General features: G+C 42.8%; 1 protein-coding gene across 2 annotated transcripts in view; it reads right to left on the reverse strand.

The window, feature by feature from the left end:
- Positions 1 to 515: 515 nt before the first annotated feature.
- dhx15 (DEAH (Asp-Glu-Ala-His) box helicase 15) overlaps positions 516 to 19302 on the reverse strand; it is a 33048-nt gene continuing 14261 nt past the window's right edge. For both annotated transcript variants that reach the window (XM_033610036.2, XM_033610035.2), the window contains exons 7-14: positions 11545 to 11631; positions 11005 to 11154; positions 10409 to 10517; positions 5184 to 5375; positions 4031 to 4153; positions 3757 to 3947; positions 1611 to 1780; positions 516 to 1150 (exon numbers count right to left, since the gene is read on the reverse strand). In XM_033610036.2, coding sequence (XP_033465927.2) covers positions 1033 to 1150; positions 1611 to 1780; positions 3757 to 3947; positions 4031 to 4153; positions 5184 to 5375; positions 10409 to 10517; positions 11005 to 11154; positions 11545 to 11631 — 1140 coding nt within the window. In that variant the 3' untranslated portion in view covers positions 516 to 1032. The remainder of the gene's footprint in view (positions 1151 to 1610; positions 1781 to 3756; positions 3948 to 4030; positions 4154 to 5183; positions 5376 to 10408; positions 10518 to 11004; positions 11155 to 11544; positions 11632 to 19302) is intronic.

The following is a 19302-nucleotide window of genomic DNA, read 5'->3' on the forward strand; positions in this document are numbered from 1 at the left end:
GGGGAAAGCCTCCCAAGAAAGTTTGTCCGAGCTCATCCAACTTTCCTCGTTGCCATGGAACTTTTACAAGTCTGGTGCTGGACACTAACCTGACAGCCACGGTTTGACTTTAATAAAACTAAATGCACATTCAACTTATGTCACTGACCATTATTCCGGCTATTTTCTCATTCACTGTGGTGCTTAGAATTATTCATCTCCCAAATGCAAGCTTTACCTTCCACATTAGAGAGGCGCTGACACAAAGCAGTACAGCCAGAACAGGCTCCGGCACAGCAGGGATTTCACACTGATCTTCTTCCGAAACATTTGTAATTAACATTCCCCCTCACTCCAACTGTTTCTGAAGCTATCAATATCCCAGTAAGAAGATTTAACTTCCCTGAAGAGCCAGGAAACGAGCTGGATTTGGCAGGTCAAAACGTGCTTGCTCAGTTCATGTGTGTGTGCGAGGGTTAAGTGAAAAGTTTATGCGCAGATTATCCTGTTATTTTAATGCTGACACTGGAAAAATGTTTTATTACAAAGTCAATTTTATTAAGTTGAACAGCGACAGGAAATGTGACCAGAATGCCCCTCTTAGTATCTCCGTGACAGGAGAACAATACATTATGCCCGCATCAAAATACAGTATAAATTATATTTGATCAAAAGCTTCCATGGATTTATGCCGTTTCAGCAGCAGAAGCAAGACAACAGCCAAGAATCCTGGGCTGTGGCTTAATACGGATGTCTTAAAGAGGAATGTTGAAATGTACATGAGCTATCATGCTTTAAACAGAAATGGTTAATGACTAAATTCATTTACAGTCCATCTCTGGTAGTGCTTAACCCTCTGGGCTTTAAAAAATGACCCACAGTGGCCCTTAAAGGACACAATTCATCAGTCATCATGAAAATACATTACACACAATGAGACAAAAAATCAAAATGAGGTTGTTGTTGGTAAGAAAAAAACAAAACAGCTCAAATAAGTTCAGGTTTTACTTTGTACAGATGCCGAGGATGCTGTTGCAGCACATGCAAACCTTCTTAGTACTGAGTGTATTCCTTGGATGAGATTTTTGCAATGATACGCTCCAACTGTCTCTTCGCTTCACACTGGGGGAAGTTACTCATCTCATAGTACTGCGGGGCAATTTTCACCAGCCTAGGAAAGAAAGCGAGTAAACATTAGTCACAAAAATTGTCTTCAGTGTTTACATGTGGGAGAACACTGTTCTTCCATATTCACACGGTGACTGCCGGAGCCGGCTCTTCAAATTTGATACTTAATTGTAGAAGGTCACAAAGGAGGAGAAGAAACGCAGGTAGTCGGTTTGCCGCGGCACAAGTGTGAGCAAACAAGCCTGCGCTGGTGAGGCCGACATTTTATTCTTATTAGATCAAAGAAATGTCATTTTATTGTTATCCGGTCTCTCTCTGTACACTGTAAAATATCAGGTACAATAACTAATCTGTACAGATCCAGGAAGCCAATGTGATGTGTGCCAAAATTACAAAATAAAATAATCACTTCCAACCACCTTTTGCAATGACCATTTCTTTATGATAATTATCTTTAAAACATTTAATTTCTATCACAAATGTAGCTGCCGACTGAAACTCACCACTCTGGTTTGATGTCAGTGCACGTGCGGATGTAATTCTTTGTGGTGAGCACAAACTCGTTGTAAAGCACCCACTCCGGCTTGTGATCCAGCACAGTGGAAGGGTGCAGCTGTACGACCTGGTTGTCCTTCACTGTCAGGTAATGGCCTGTGCGCTCCAGGTGAGCGACCTGTTCAAACCACAGGGAGAGGAGAGGGTCAGTGCCAGTGAAAACAACTCAGAAAGACAGAAAAAACAATCAACTATACACACTTTTTTGGCCCTCCTTTAATTCAACTACACAGACCAATCAAAATCTCATTAGTTAATTATTAATATTTCAATACAAAAGCTGCCTGACGCTGAAGACAAACTTGTTTGGAACTGGGCAGTGAGCGATTTTTCCCCACTCTGTAGATGCTGCAGTGGCTGGTGTGATTAACCAGGGCAATCAGTCTCAATAAAGGCCTTTCCCAACAAAGACATGATCTCACAAATGCTGTGAAAGCTCCAACATGAGCTGCAAATTTGTCTCCACAATAAAGGTTAATGTTGACAAATATTTAAATATTAACACCATAATTCAACTTGTCAGGTCGCTTGTTTCAGGTGGCCCCGAAAATGGCTTCTTGCGAAATGCCGTTTGTTTCCTTGAGCCGGGAGCAAATTGACTTCATTTCTGTTTTATGTGTTTAAAACAAAGCAGCTCTGTGTGTGTGTGTGTGTGTGTGTGTGTGTGTGTGTGTGTGTACTTTAAAGGCGGTTATCCATTACAATTAACATCTCAGCTGTATTTTTTCGCACACAAAAAAAACCACTTCTTTTTCAAATAATCAAACTCAACAAGAGCAAACTTCAATGAGCATCAGAGGAGCAGTGGAGCTGGATATAGAGGCTGCTTCTGCACAAATAACACACAAAGAAAACACAAACTGGGGCCGTTTAAAGTTAGAAGTCAGAGCTAGGCTGGCAAGTTCAAAACTTATACTTCCATAGCATAATACAAACACAATATGCTTCTGTTACCCTGTGTGGCACACATATTGTCCTGCCTAGCATGTACGGTTAAGGTCAAAATTATTAGCCCCCCTTATGAAATCAAATAGAACCCTTATCCTTCCAATGACATGGGTCATAACCTTAAGTGTTTATAGTTTGTGTGTGTCCTCAAGAACAAAGACAACATCTGCATAAGGTCAAATGAACATTTTTATTGGTTTGCTGAACTGAAACAAGAAAAAAGCAAAAAATGCAATGGTCAAAATTATTAGCCCTCTGACAACTAATAGTCAATAGTGTAGCCTTTCTGATCCAAAACTGACAACAACCTCTTCTGGTAGTTTCTAACTAAGTTGGTACATGTCTCCTGAGGGATTTTAGCCCATTCTTCCTTGGCAAATTGTTCAAGATCATGCAAATTGCTTGGTCTCCGAGCATGGACCCGAACCTTGAGCTCCCTCCACAGATTCTCGATAGGATTGAGATCAGGGCTCTGAGAGGGCCACTCCAGAACCTTGATTTTGGTGTCTTTCAAAAAGTTTTTGACTAACTTTGATGTATGCTTCGGGTCATTGTCTTGTTGGAAGACCCAGCGACGACCTAACCCTAGACTGGCTGCAGATGTCTTGATGTTAGCCTTCAAAATACCCACATAATCCTCTTTTTTCATGGTTCCATGCACCCGAACAAGGTTTCCTGTCCCTGAAGCAGCAAAACAGCTTAAAAGTATCTGCCCAATTTTAACGTAACTAGCTAGCTGACGATAGCATCAGCCACAACCTGTTGCCATAGCAATATTAAACATTCGGGTATGGACTGATGGCAAGTAAATAGAAGGAAGAAACAACGTACTTTGTAAATGTAAATTAGATACGTTGTATTTTGCTCAAGATGATATGTGTAGTTAAGAAAATCTGTAGAAAATAATTAGTTTGATTTGATTAAATACCTTTTGATACATAATCATTTTTAATACTTTATTTGTCAACTGTAATAATTATATATTTGATAAGTTATACGATCTTTATATAGTTCTGTGATTGTTGCCATGTGTTATATATTGATCAGGGCCAAATAAGTTAGCCGTTCGCACCACTGAGTGGTCGTTGTTTATCCTGAGTCTGGTGTTATTCATCGGTGCAACACCTGAGTGAAGAGACCCCTAACCTGCATGAAGAAGCCAGTGACCAGCGCTCGGCGGATGTTGGTGTAGTAGTCTCTGCTGCTGAATTCGGTGCTCCGCCGTGGCAGGTTGAAGCGGTCCATGATCCTGGACAGCTGTTGCCGTACGTTGTCTGCTGACATTAGTGAGCGGTAGTTGACGAAATTGTCGTAGCACCACTGAGTGGAGTCGTGGTCTGTGTGAGACAAGGGCAGTGTTGCGTTAAAGACAAATGAAGAACTGCCTAGTGATACCCGTGTGCATGAAAGGGCCACTCACTTTGTTTGAAGGCGTGGTAGACGTTAAGCAGCGTCATGTGGTCCCCGTCTATGTGGGCAAAGCGCATCTTGGACTCGTCAGCCACCTTCTTAGCCTCCGTGGGTCGGACGAAGCACTGTGGGACTAAACAAGGTTGGTATAGGCCCCAACACAGCCGCCCATAGGGATAAGTTAAGCAAATCCCACAGAGAGGAACAAGGCCTCAGCTCAAGAGAGGCACAGAGCACTTCACAGGGCACACTGTATTGTGAAGTGTTTATGGTGGAAAAGGAGAGGAGGAGGGTCAGAGAGAAGGGGAGATGGATGGATTTCTCCCTCCTGATGCAGTACAGTATGGCTTTATACAAGATACAGCAAACATGACACCCATCCTATAGATGTGATACAGAAGCGAGATAAATCAGTGGTGAAGAGTTCATCCAGAGGACTCTTGTTCTGCCGTCTCCCCTCTGTGAACTTGCTTAATGTCAAACCTGCTTAACTGTGGCTTTAATGGGTAAAAGCTGTGTTTTTTTAAGCCTCATGGTTGGTTGCTGTGGCGGCACCATTCTCAGGTGTACTTTCGCTGCTTACTCTAATGAACTCAGCAGAAAAAAAGGAAGGAAAAAAAAAAACTGCCGTCCTGAAACACCTGCTTCAAGTGCACACCACGTCCAAACAGCTAGTTAAATCCATTTCCCCACTCTCAAAGACCCTCGCACTCCCTTCAAAGGCGTCAAGATTCATCTCAATGAGCAGCATTCTGCTTTGGCAAGCCCAAAGTGCAATTACTGCTGTAGCATGCTGGTGCTGCTCCAGCTACACCTATACATTTTGTACAGACATGTACAGTATTTCTCCCCCTTCCTCACAAATAATAGCTGACACCACTGACTTTATCCCCGACTTGCCTTGTAGTAAAGTTCAGTAGGTATAGACTGCACTTATTCTGAGAATTTCAACTTCTGGGGTCTATCTGTAATTCATATAGATTTCAAATTTGATCATGATTGCAAAACTAAAACAAAGAGAAGGGTCAAATGATGCAAATACATTAATACAAAGACAAAGAAGCTGCTCTGAATATTTCCTCTTAGGTCATTTCTGAGGTTTGGTCCATGAGCACAGGAAATGGAAAGAGTAGCAGCTCAGACCCACACACTCTGAGCATTACCTGACAACATGGCAGTGATGGAGAGGACCTCGTTCGAGCAGTTGAATTCACAGCTGGCGATGACCATCTTGGCCAGCTGGGGGTCCAGGGGGAACTCTGCCATCATGGAGCCCAGCTCCGTCAGGTCACCGTCGTCATTGAGTGCTGCCAGGTAGTTCAGCAACTCCAGGGCTCTCATCAGGGTCTCTGGGGCTGGAGAAGACAGAACGGGAGGGGATGGGCCATTAACAATTATGTTCCAAGCCCATGGGCAAAACACACACAGATGACGGTGATAGAACAATTTCCAAAAGTGTCATTTTCTTTTACTGCAGCAAAACTAGGGAAGAACAATTTGGAGCCTTTTCACACGCATGCATGTCAGGACTGATTTATACTCATGATAGCTGAGTATCTTTGAGTTTTAGATTGTTGGTCGGATAGATTGAAACATTTGAAGACGTGACCTTGGGCTCGGGGTTATTATAAAGCCATTTGATTGTTTTTTCGCCATGAGACAGGTTGAAATTTGCAGCTACTAAGTATGAGGAAACCTGATTTTTTCCAAAACTCATATATGAGTACTCATTAAAGACAGTAAAGGAGGAGATCTGCAACCTGAGCACCCAAACTTAAAAAAAAAGAGAAAGTCCTAGGGGAAAAAAGCTGATAAAACGAAGGAGCTCCAGCACCTGCTGTGCTCGGACCTTCAATAGAAGACAGATGTGTGTTAAGAAAAGACACTGACACTCAGACAAAGGGAGACTGTTTGGTGGCAATGAATATGCGGTCAGTCAAAATGAGAAGGCTCTCCATGTGTGATGACCAGAGTTACGCTAGACAGCAACTTAGCGCAGAAGTAATCATGGCAGAGCTCATTTTTCATCCTCCGCTCAGGCGATCCTAAACAACTAATGCAATTACAGGGGAACTTTCTACTTAATGCTTCAACACAAAAGGCTTCCACCGTTTGGTTAAAAGATTTTTCCTGCAGATGCAATTATTGACCTTTGGCTCCCGAGAGCTGACGCCTAATGACCAGTTGCATGTTAACTGAAAATTAGCTTCAAGCACGGGCTGCGGTGCTCATTCACTTTGATTTCTCTCAAGTGCTCCCAAAAAAATTCAATTTCAAACAGCAGGGAGCCATTTTTTTATGATTAACAAATATTGATTTGGGGCATCAAAGCTACTTTTAAAAAAAAAAAAAAACACACACACAATTGAGTGCTGGCCATATTACTTACCACACCAATGGCGTGTGTGGGGCTAGACAAAAGGTGAAAATCTGATTTCCAAGAACCGCTAGCATGATGAACCAGTGTGGAAATTCAATATATACACAAAGCAGCTCATCAGAAACTACGTATTGACTGCCTCAACGCACAAGAATCCGATATATTAACCAAGGGGCCAAATCAATGAGACGAAAGGCTAAAGGTACATTAAACCGCATTGGCTTCGAAAAGGTACTTCTTTGGAAATGTCACGAGGCAAATGAATACCACCCAGCCAAGTCCTTGTGTAAATCGCTACTGATTTCTTTTGGATTTTCCATTTGGTTGGCTGGCTCGTGCTGTCGCTCCTGTGTTTAGTGAGCCAGGATCGAGGTGGGCAAAGAGAGAAATAAACTACATATTTGAGCGTTCCAGAGTAAAGGAAAAATCAAGGTTCCCATTGAGCTCATGGACGAGCTGAAATGGAAAAAGCCGCCTTCTTTTGAGGCTGATATTGTTGATCATCAGGGAGACAATACAGAAATCAAATTCATCTGACTTTAAATTTAAATATCAAGGAACAACAAAACGAAACAAATGTCAGCATGGCATTACCACAATAAGCACTGTAGCCTCAAACCATGGTGTTAAATTGTGGCAAATACAAGAATGTCCATCTGCCTATGGACAAAATTAAAAAATCAGTGTTTTTGACCAAAAACCTCAATATCGATATTGAATTTCTGCCTGGTGTTACGTGCAAAAACACAGCTGGTGGAGTGTATTTCAGGACTGGCAAATATTCACACATAACAGCTGTGCTAATGCTTGTGCTAAGGCAATTAAAGCTAACGTTAGTGTTAACTTGGTTTGCAGTAAAGTACAACCAATAGCCAGAATCAAGTGACGATTAAAAAATTACTCGGAGTAGTTTGCTCAGAAGCAACTCTGTGAAACAGCTTACAGAAATCACTCACACAAATTTTAGATCTTACCATGTCATCCTATGGCTTCCCTCATTTTCCTCCGAGCCCTCTCATTCATGTTTTGCCTCTGTGCAGTATTGACGTTGAGTCTAGAGCTCTGAATGCCCACAGGCCGCAAAAATACATACGTCCTCCAATTCTGATTCTTGGTAACACCAGGAGAATCAACTAGAAGTTGAAAAATTCAACCTTTGGGAAAGCGCTAATGCAAAGATTTTGCCTATTTGCATTTGTAAGTATGTAAGTAATGCAGTGCATAACGCTTACTTTGTGTTCAGTGTTAACATAAGACGATACTTGGTCTCATACCACAACTGATATACTGCCCAGCCCTACCTACCTGTGTGTCCATTCAGGATTTAACACATGCCAGAAACCGATTAATAAAGTAAAAAAAAAACAAACAAAAAAAACCTTACATTCTCAAAAGTCGTGTAATACTTTTGTTTCATCCCTTATTTCTTGACTCTCCAGAGACTCTTCTCAGACCTGTCTATTTACTCTGAGGTGCGCCTTTGACACAGCGTATCAAAATTGATCCACTGTAACTAGATGCTATAAAGCTCATGTTCAGGAACTCTCAGAGACTCAAAGCAGACTTCATCGGTTGCACGGAAACTGGCTCTGGCTTCCACCGTGCTCAGGAGCTAGTTAGGAGAAACCTTCTGCCACGAGTGGATCAAATAAATAAAAGATAATCCTCCCCTTTCCCTTCACCCCACTGTTTCCAGTTAGACTCAGCCGACAAGGCCAATCCCATATGTTGACGCTTACCCTTGCGTTTTGTGAGAAATGTGGGGGTGGTGGTGGAGGTCAGTCACGTTTCACTGGAGGAATATAAAGGGAAGGCAATAGCCAAGGTGATAGCGCCGCTATTGATGTAACCAATTTCATTCTCAAAATGGCGTTTGCCACGGTGGACGGGGAGAGATGGGTTTAATCTCAGAGGTGAGATGAAAACTATATTATGGTGAGAAAAGGGGGGAGGGAGGGTGAGGTTAAGGATAGGGAAAGGAGGGGTGGTCTCTGCGGGAACACACACTCTCCTGGAGAATGCCATAACTTGGTGCCTCATTGAGACTCGGTCTGCTTTTTGGCCTAGATCCAGCATGATTCAGATGTACAAGAAATAAGAAATGCAAACAGCGACAGACACCAGAATGGACTGATCAGCCAGAATACTAACTACACACATCACTCTTCCTTTCTCACTTTGAACAGCATTAATCTAAACTTAAAGCAGACTGCTCATAAAAACTGCATAAGACTACTGTGTAATCCATGTCTGTCAGAGTGCTTACACTCAAATCTCCAAACATTCACTATGCAGCATTTGATATCTGCCAAGATCATTTTATCTTTGCTTTGTCGTTTTTCCTCAAGCTCCCAAGTGACACAGCCAACCCAGATTTAATATTGTACATGAAACAACGACAGTTCAACTAAATGTAGATTTTAAAGCATTTTGTAACTGCTCTTGTATTGATTCATATGTCACTGATCAAAATATCAATGCTATTTGATATTAAAGTTATAACGTTTCAGATTTTAGTCATGGTTAGTTTAGTGGTAGAGAGAGGCATTTTAAGAATGTATGGCTGTGGCTGAAAAAAAAAAAAAAAAAAAAAAAAAAGTCAAGTGTACCAAGTGTAGCACGATGCTGGTATATGACAGCAAAAAGACAGGGACCTTGACACTTAAGACATGAAGTTGTATCCGGTACTTACAAACAAACACACAAAAAAAAAACAGGTCACGATGTATTTTTTGCGTGTTGGCATCGACTTGGTACCGAAGTATCCGTTCTCATGACAACCCTAGATACTAGGGCTGCATGATACATCGTTTCAGCTTTAAAATGTGTAATTTTAAGCTCAGCAAATTCACTCAACACGTCATGCAAAAACATTTGCTGATTGATACAAAAGGAAAACTCGCAGTGGTCGCACTGCCAAGCCTTCCCATTTAAGAGAGGTTACAGGTGCATGGGACGTAGTCTGGCGTTGTTTTTTTGTACAAAGTAACTCTCCTGCACGTGTGTGTACAAAATTTCAATAACGGGGCCAGTGAGTGTCGCGAACACAGTGAATCTGACTGCTCTAGCTTCGGAAAAGCATGAGATTGACTGTGTCCGCAACACTCACCCTCACATGACCCTTTCTAGTTGATACTGGAACCTGAGGTGTTTTGTGTTTGCTGCACAGAAGAAATAAACGTTATAATGGCGTCTCCCAATCATTCTTCACCCAAGAGTTGCCATCTACGAGCTAGGCTAAAGCTAATTGACTTAGCCTGCAGAAGCCAGAGGTCTCCCAACTACGGTTTGGAGTTGCAAGTCTGGAAGGGGAGGAGCACAAGGGAGGCCCCGGATTTTAGGCGGCATGGTATGCAGTGGTTAGCATTGTCGCCTCACAGCAAGAGGGTTCAAGGTTCGAACTCTCTGTTTGCGCTTTCTCCTTGTGTCAGTGTGAGCTTCCTCCGGGTACTCCGGCTTCCCCCCCACAGTCCAAAGACATGGACGTGAATGTGAGCGTGAATGGTTGTCCGTCTCTATGTGTTAGCCCTGCGATAGTCAGGCGACCTGTCCAGGGTGTACCCTGCCTCTCGCCCAGTGTCAGCTGGGATAGGCCCCAGCCCCCCCGCGACCCCGAACAGGATAAGTGGTTACAGAAAATGAAATGAAATCATTGACTTCAGCCTGGCTTGATAGGAGAGCATTATATAAATACAATGATGTCATGGTGAGTCAACCAGTGTATGAAACTACTATATTTCCCCCTCTTCCACCTCAGAAAAATCTAAAGCTTTTATTATTATTATTATCATTTTATTCTCTCTGTGGATGCACTTGCCTTCAAAATTACAATAATAATTGCAAATACAGCTATTTATGTCATCTGGGGAAAGTTCCTGTATTTTTTCACAACACAATGTATATTGCAGAAGAAAAAAAATTGCAGTGTCAGTTTTTAACCAATGTCATGCAGCCCTAATAAACACGTGTCTTTCTAAGCCAAGTAGGTTAGTCATTTTTCATACTAACCTGGTGGGTCCATGAAGTCAAAGTGCACCAGGTCGTCAATACCCAGTTTCTTCAGCTGCAGCACCACAGAGCCCAGATTGGACCTCAGGATCTCTGGATACGTGTTGTCCTGTGCCAGGTAAGAGGTATGAGACAAACCCAAGGAACAATTCCAAATGAATTAGTCAGGGCACTTATTATCTCCTCATGCGTCGCTCATATGTCAACCTGAACAGAGCCCGGGAGTCTAGGGCATTTGAAGGGCTATTTAACTTGTTTAAAAAATTCCCTTTGCCACTCAGCGTGACGTGAAAGAATTAGCCTGTTAAAGTAGAGAACTAGGCCTCCTCGGGTTCATTTGTCACAAGGTGGCTGTTTCCTTAGCATGGGTTATGAGGACGGGTGGAGGCAGCAGTGTGGTTCAGCACTGAGCTCTTGGAATTATAAATCAGCTGAACTGGGAATCATGGATTCTAAGAGCAAATATTGCATAATAGAGAGCTTTTCCGGCTTGAGGGCTGCTATGGGGGAATACAAAGTGCTTGTGGCATTGAAGAATGTGAGAATCAAGTATCTCGTAGAATTTCGAACCATTTTCAGACTGTCTTGTTTCTTACCTGCATTTCTGTCTTGTAAGCTTTCTCTGTGTAAAGGCGGAAGCACTTTCCTGGGCGTGTTCGTCCAGCACGACCTGCCCTCTGCTGGGCCGAGGCCTTACTGATGGCTGTGACCAAAAGGGATTCCACTCTGATTCGTGGGTTATACACCTGATAGGAAAAGGGAAAGATGCATTTCAGGTAAATAAGAAAATCTGGGAGGCGAGTAGAGGTAAAAGAAAAAAAAAAGTAGTCAAGCATATACCCACAGCCACAATCTACTATGTATACAAACAGCTATACAAAAAATTAAACAATACCAAATACACACAATCCACCATAATGCATATATAATCTTTTTTTGTGCCAGGTGTATGACTTGGCTCCAGGCTGGTGAAATGTCAGAGGAATAAATAACTGGCTTTTCCATCTTTACTGCTGTCAGGTGTGCACTGCTGTGTTTATCTGGGGATTCTCAGGCAACAGACGCAGATGACTGCCACAGATAAAGAGTGGTAGGAGAACATGGAGGGGGATGGTGGGGAGAAGGAGGGAGCTAACCTTTTGCTTGGCAAATCCAGGATCGATTACAAACACCACGCCGTCAATGGTCAGGGATGTCTCAGCGATGTTTGTTGACACGACAACCTGTGGAAACGAGAATAGATGTGTTCAGAAATGATCCGCCTGGGTTGTTTGGAGGCACTGACAAGACCTCAGACTGGTACTAGTTATTATCAGTTATTTAGGAAATCCATTCCAACAAGCAAACATTCAGCAACAACAACTTGGACATTTCAGGGATTAAGGTAGTTTCTTCTGTTGAATTATTAGAAAAGCAAATTGCACAACAAATTTTCAATCGTCATTCAAGTATTCAAAAGTGCTTTGTCCAATCACAAACTGTAGTGCTCTTCTACAGTGGAGCAGTTCACAAATCACAATCCTTCTCAAGCATGAGTAAGGAGAGAGACAAGTGCAAATATCAGCTTTGTTTTAACTTGAAAAATATTCCCTGATGTGAGCCAGTTGACTAAAGAAGCTTGTAGAGATGCCACTACAGTGCACTGCACACACGCTGCCTAATGCAACCCAACAGGGGAGTACCACAACAGTTTCTGCAATCAAGTTCAATGTGCTATCAACGTGTTTGTGGAGAGAGCTGGCTTGGTGCTCAGCGTCCCATCCAAATGCATTGCCTCTGGCCTCTTTGTTGTTATGTGAATGTGTGCGCGGGAGGTTGGGGGTTCTGTCCGCAGCATGTTACAGGGTTTTTGTTGAGATGTCAGCTTCCCTCTCTTGGAAAGTTTCTCCCCAGAGTTTTTTAAAATCACAGAAAATAGTTGATGTAATGGTTCCTCTTAGGTGGCCTGCTTTTTGCTCTACAATGGTTACTGCTTTTATCCAAGCGTCTTTTCTTCCCCCTAAATGAGGGCTGCGGTATTTCTCTCGTGAACCCAGCACGTCTCTTGAAATTTGGAACACTGCGGACATGCCAACTCTGCACGGCTCATTGTCGCTGATTGGCCGTTGCTGTGTGCTACACAATAATGGCTCCTCCAGAGCTGTGCTTCAACACAACGAGAGGCACAGCAAATGTTTGCATTGACTTCAGCTTGAAATATTTACAAAATCATTGACTACTGGAAAAATAATTACAGCATTTCAGTGGTAGACCAGCTATTATTTGTGACATGGGTTTTTAGATTTGACAGCAACCAGTTTATTCCCAACATCTGATTCAAAAAGAGGACTTTTATTCCAGCGTGTGGTACTGACATAGTAAATCTAAAAAAAATCTCTGCTTGTGCATATCCAGTCCACATAAATATATATAGTGTTACAATAAAAGACTAAATTTAGATTTGTTTGTGAGATGCACAGAAAAAGCACTGTGTTTTCCCTGTTGATGCCACCACATCACCAGTTGGAACTTCTTTCATTCATTTTGTTTTATAGAGCAACTGTGGACTCTGCACCAAGCTACAGAGCTGGAGTTACATCCATCTAACTTTTACTGTTGTCATTACTGCTACGAGTACTGTGGTCCAGACCTTTGAATCTGTCCACTTCACTGAGTTTGAGATGACTGATTCAGCTGGCACCATGATATGAAACAGGATTCTCAGGTAAAATAAAAACTAATCAATGAACGCCACAGTGGCACTTAATCAGCGCTACGGGCTGGGCTAACTCCATCGTCGTGATGTTGTCAAGTGGTGCACTGGAACCAAAGAGAAGTTAAAGTGACAACTGCGAGTGCTATAGGTCCGATAAACTACTGAGGCTGTTCGACATGTTTTCTCAATATTGCCCGACATTGTAGTTTGTTTTAACTTTGCTCCGCTCCACTCTTTAAAGACCGGCAAAACTGTTATGCTGGCATGGCTATCCATCAGTGTGGAGTTAAAATAACATCAGATTCAGATAGATACATTGTTCTGTAGTGGTTGGTTGGAGGAATCTGAATCCCCCTTCCTCACAGAAATGGGTCCAAGTCGAAGCAATTTCAGACTGAAGATGGAAACGCAGTGGACAAGTTGACAGTTCTGCCTGATATCAGGCAAGAATAAGAGAATATTGCAACTACTACAAGACGCAATCACTGAATTTACTTTTTTCATTCAGGCTCAGGTCCACCCCCTCCGTCAGACCCTTTCCAGTCCTGAACTTTGAGAAAGAAGTCAAAAATTGTGTACACCTGCTAGTGACGATCATCAGAATACCTTAACACCAGCACCAGGTTAACTGTACAGCTTTCAAAGTTAGGTAACATTATGTTCAGCAGCAAAGAATCATATCGAAATATTAGGCCATACTGTTTTCCTTAGCATTCTTGGTGTGGTCCTTTGGTCAATTATAAAGACGTGTTGAATCCTAATAACCACCTCACAATGTTGTTTCAAATGCGAGGCACGTCCTGTGCAAAATCTCCATTGTATGCTTCCTGCTCCGGGCGTAAGGAAACGTTTCAAATTTTAAAAGACGGTTTAAACATTTTAAAGCCAGCGAACAGATACTACTGCAGTTATGTTCATCTGAAAACTTAGAAGGAATGCAAGGTAGATGTTAATACAGGAGGAAGTTTATGGGACCAGTCTCAGCATGGTTATGGGGAGTTGATTTAAGCATCAGGGCAGAGAAATACTGCAAGAAGAGATGACATGTGGAGACAAACAAGTGAAATGAAAAGTTGCTTGGTTTCTGAGAATTAGGCAGGTGGGGAAACTGTGAACCTGCACCATCTCCCAGTCACAGATCTTTTTCTATTACAATTATCCCCTATAGCAAGGCTGTCTATGTGAAATGACAGCTGAATCTGAGGGAAAAAAAAAAATCAAATGAGTCACATCACCCTATGGGTCTCTTGCTGTCAGTATATATACAAACAGCGGGAGGAGGAAAGAGGGGAGGGGTGGAAGACAGATTTGCAGCTGCTCTCACGCGAACCTTGACCGCCGCTAGGGTGAGTTCCCCCCTTATATAATAGTTGAAACCGACTGGGCAGAGAAACCCTCAAGATTCATCATAGTGCTCGAGACTGTGGTGGCCAGATCACAGCCCACTCTATTGGCAACTAACACTCCACTGTCATAGTTTAATATGCAAGTGGGTGTTTGGAAAAATGCCTCTACACACTTCAATATCTTTTCCTTACTCACTTGCTCAACATCTACCAAGACAGCAACAAGCTGAAGGCTGACCTAAGCAGTCATTTGGTGGTGGCCGACCGTCTGCTTCCTTGGTAGTCCTCATGATGAAATGCCAAGCTCAAAACCAAACAGTTCTCTGTAGTCTTTGCTGATACAGGTCCACAGAACCAATTTTGCACACTTGACATACTTCCTTTGTAGCCGTGCCTCTTCAGCTGTCTTCAAGCTGTGAGCCTTACAGACTTTTTAAATCCCACCTTTTAAGCGAGGATTTCTCTCGAGCCTGAGAATGCCTGACTGTTTAGTTATTAATGCCAGGAAGGGCCTTTTCCCCCCCCTCATTCAGACCTTGACCTCGGGTAATTCACCTGTCGAAAGACACGTTCCCCTTAGTATTCAAGAGGAGGAATGAAGAGATGGCAATAAACGCCTGTATGAAACAGAACAGACAGCAGTATCTGGCAAATGCTTGGATTGTTGTTCGTGTATTTCTTGGATGAATGGCTGTCGAGATCTGATTGACATGAGCACTCCATGACAATTGTGAGTTGCTTAATTTTTGATAGACAACTGAAAATAATATGAGCTGTCGAAGTAATCTGCTTAGTGGGAATTGGGGCTGGGTATCACTTAAAAATTACAATACCAGTACCAATACCAGTACCCTTTGAGTGACACTGGTTCCAATAGAGTACTTCATATGATTTATTCTTTTCCCTACTACATTCGATGCCCGTCATGTTAATGGAAGCGTTGAGTTACAAGAAATGCCACAGGTGTGCAGTGTCTGGTGGCATTTTAGTGTAGTGTGGAAAATTTTGGTGGCATCTCGGCACAAAGAACTGCAAACTCTGTCAAATACACAGCCCTTGACTTCACCACGGCACAGATTGTGTAGGTTGTAGCTGCTGTGGTAGTGGGATAGTTGGGATAGGTAGATAGTAAGTTTTGAGACTACTTAGTAGTGGGCTACTTCGGTCAATACCTTAAAAAGGTACCGAATACCAACACCCGGCCCTAATGGGAATACACTGAGATCAACTGCTTGGTTCCAAGGTAGAAGGTGCACATATAGCCTGCGGTAGGAACTTGGTAGGAAAGGCGGACGAGTTCCTGGAGCAAAAATTCTAATAACTCTACATCCATAATTGGTCAAGCAAACATGTTAACACATCACAGCGAAGATGACTATTTATTGTATCGGCGATTGTTGGACCAACAACAGCTTACGCCAACGTCCTACGAAACAGCACATACACATTAGTAAGTAGATCCTGCTTTTGCCTTTTAAACGGCATATATCCAAAATGTCCCAGGTTGTAAAATAGGGTGAAAACTCAGGGGAAAATAAGTACCAAAGACTCTCAAGGTTCCTAAAAGTTTAGTTTATGTGAAGTCTCAGGTAACAGGTTAAGTTCCTGCTGGGGTTGGGCAATTGGAGGGATATATCGCCAATTTAATGGTCTAGTAAGGGCTACTGCTTAGCAGGCAGCTGCTCAACTGGCAGGGGCAAAGAGAGACCCTAGGGAAAAAACAGTGTGTAAAGCTGGCTAATTTTCAGATCTTTCTCTATGAATTAAGGGTTTACTTCAGCCAAACCAGAGGTGGTCATTGTTAGAACAGTGGAAAGACTTACTAAAGCGGTTTTGGTGAGTTTTATTTTGCTTCTCTCAAATCAGAATGAAGTGCATTTTGCAGTGTATTAACAAGGCAATTAGGCTAGTATCAGTGAAAGAGAGAAACTTGAAATTAGAAGGCATACAGTACAGGAACAGGATGGAAAGACAAAACTGCAATATATTGGAAACTGTCAGGTGTTGGGCTGATGGTAGCTGGTTAGAAAATTCTAACATATCACCCAACCCTAGTTCCTTTAGTGGAAAAGGGCCATCAGTGGCCTAAAGATACAGAGGAATCACATCTTCACGAAACCTATTAACCACACTGTGGAGGTCTGAAATAAAAGGCTATCAGACAGTGTCTCCTGACAGACGCTATATGCCAGCAACCACCTTCCCAGCAAGAAATGAAAGGCATGGAATGCTTCAAAGTCCAGTTAACAAATGGACTAGGTGAGCTTGCCACTGTCCTGCGTGTTGGGACACAGTCAGTGCTCCAGCAGATGCCACACATGACACCCTCTCACATTTCATGATCATATGGGTGGCCTCATTGACTGCATTGATTCTGAAGGATTATCCGGGCTAGGGCCATTACACTGAACGCAGGCTGGCTCCTTCCAGTCTGTTGCTGCACTAGATAATCCTGGCTTCTTCATCAGTAATATCATTAGAGCATCATCTCTGCATGTTATTTCTGGGTTATTACCTGCAGGAGAGCAAGTACTATGGCTAACACGGGCCATCTTTCACCTTCCCTGCTGGGAAACACAGCCTTGTTGACAAATAAAGCCTTCCACTGACTGGGGAAAAGGAGAACGTGCTTTGAGCAGCATCGACGCACCCACATTCAAAGCTCATTGAAATGGATACATGGCAGAATCGCGAGTGACATTTCAGGGAATATTCCAGACGTGACAATGCTGAAAACAAACCTAAACTCATCACAGCACATTTGTCTTTCTTCTGGAAAGCAAAGTGAGATTATGGTCTTTGTTTGTAATTACTCAATTGATGCCTTGGCTCTCAATGATTAAACTGTTCAAAAATAGAATATCAGTGGCTTTCCTGTAGAAATAGAGCAATGACGAGCTGGTGCTTTATGTTAATTGAGGAGTGCCTAATGCAGTCGTTAACATGCGTAGCGGCAGACATCGCAAACCTTAATTCTTTTTCACTACTTCCTCTTGGGCTGGCTTGGATGACATCTCTGCATTTTTCAATTGATGAGCTGCTCAGTCAGTCTTGGAGGAGAAGCACATTTACTTCAAGCACGGCAACTTTAGCCTATATGCCACCTCTAGCAATTCAACAAGCACCTGACAAACTGAACTTAAGGGGGGGAAAAGGGCATCAACTGTGATGCTCTGAAGCTAAAAGTGGTTGATGGTTTGACAGTTCAGAGGTTACACTGTCACCAAATTCACTTTATTTCCTGTGTTGATTTCACTCATGGGAACCAGGGAGAAGTTGCTGCAACATGTGACCAAGAGGACGAAACATTGTTGTTTAGCAAGCCTGCTGCCAGCAGAAAATCAGTTTTCCCCTCCTAGTTCCAGGTCTGTCGTAATAACTGTAGTATTACTATGCTGCGCTTTTCTCGATTTTTTCATGGGGGCGTGGCATTTTTACACTATAGTAATAATGCCGCAGCACGGCAAGGCGCTGAGGGTCTATTCTGCGCTGAGAGCTGCTTGTTTGATGTTTTTAAGGGTCACCGAGACTTGAAAAATGTTCGAAGTTGGGTAAAACGCTGCAGCTGCTCACCACTGTAACTTTTTACCCATCTGTCCAATGATAGTGGAGGAGGGGTGGGACAAACACCACAAAGACCAACCATTACATCACCAGACAACAACAATAGAGAAGACATAATGCCGCAAACCACTGAACTCTGAAAAAAACGACCACTGACAAGTTTAAAAAAGTGCAATTGAATACTCATTTAAGTTGAAATTCCAAGTCAGAAACTCACGCAGGATCCATCTTTGTAGCCAAATTTTGTCAACATAAACACAACTGACTTAACAGCAACATGGCGGCACACACAGTCAGCCAAGCAGAATGATCTTTTCATCAATTATTTGACTTTATGTTGTGTTTTATGTAGTGTTTGTGTTGAGAAATGTGCAGTAAAAACATTGTATCTAGGTTAGGATTGATTTGTGCTCTATAGAAGTCTCTGCAAGCATGCGACTCTCCAGCCCTTTTTAGATAGGAATTGTGCAAATTTACAGGAAAGCCCAATCAGTCTTTTTTTCAGCATTGGCAGTATAAAAACAAAATCAGGGAGGGCGGAAAATTGCCGCCTACCTACTTTTGTTTATACAGAATGCGCCTTTTTCGGGGCAATGGCGGGCGTGAGCAAGTAACAAAACCTGTAGCTCAGCGTGTGACAGTTATGTGGGAGGGAAGCAGCAGCTAGTCAGACGGTGATTCTCTCGTAAATCGGCTCGTTCCTCACCGTCCCCGCCATCTGATGGTTAATGGCCTCTTCATTTGCGAGGACAAGGAGGGTGCGCAATGCCTCGTCTCCCCAGTTGCTCATCTTGACAGTGTCTGTCAGGCTTGCGTTTCCCTCTTGCTACTAGCTGCTCGCTAATTCCTTTTATCAGCTGTTTCCTGTTTATCCACCGCCAGTGGCTCGCACATGCGGCGTCATCAACAGCCCCTCCTGTTGCCAAAGGCTGCCTCTGTCTATTTAAACTAAAAGGGTTTCGCCAATATGACTACCCTACGAGAAGCACTGGGACGTAAAAGACGGGAATACCGACTTGAGATGATCGACTTCTAACTTGCAATACGTTGAAGGGTAAATAATGAACCCACACAGACCGGTAGATCCATCCTCTCCCCCTACATGCTTCAGTCGTCCCTTCCTCCAAAGCAAGTAGGTCCTCTACCTTGTGCCAACATTTTTATTTCCATGGATATTCTGTATCATAGCAACCAGACAATATCAAAGCATCTCAGCTAAAAACACAACGTGCCCCTTACGCGCATCATTGTCCTTAATAGGTTCTGCATTTAACAATGAACAAGTATTC

The sequence above is a fragment of the Epinephelus lanceolatus genome, chromosome 22 (assembly GCF_041903045.1).
Source record: "Epinephelus lanceolatus isolate andai-2023 chromosome 22, ASM4190304v1, whole genome shotgun sequence".
Classification (NCBI taxonomy): Eukaryota; Metazoa; Chordata; class Actinopteri; order Perciformes; family Serranidae; genus Epinephelus; species Epinephelus lanceolatus.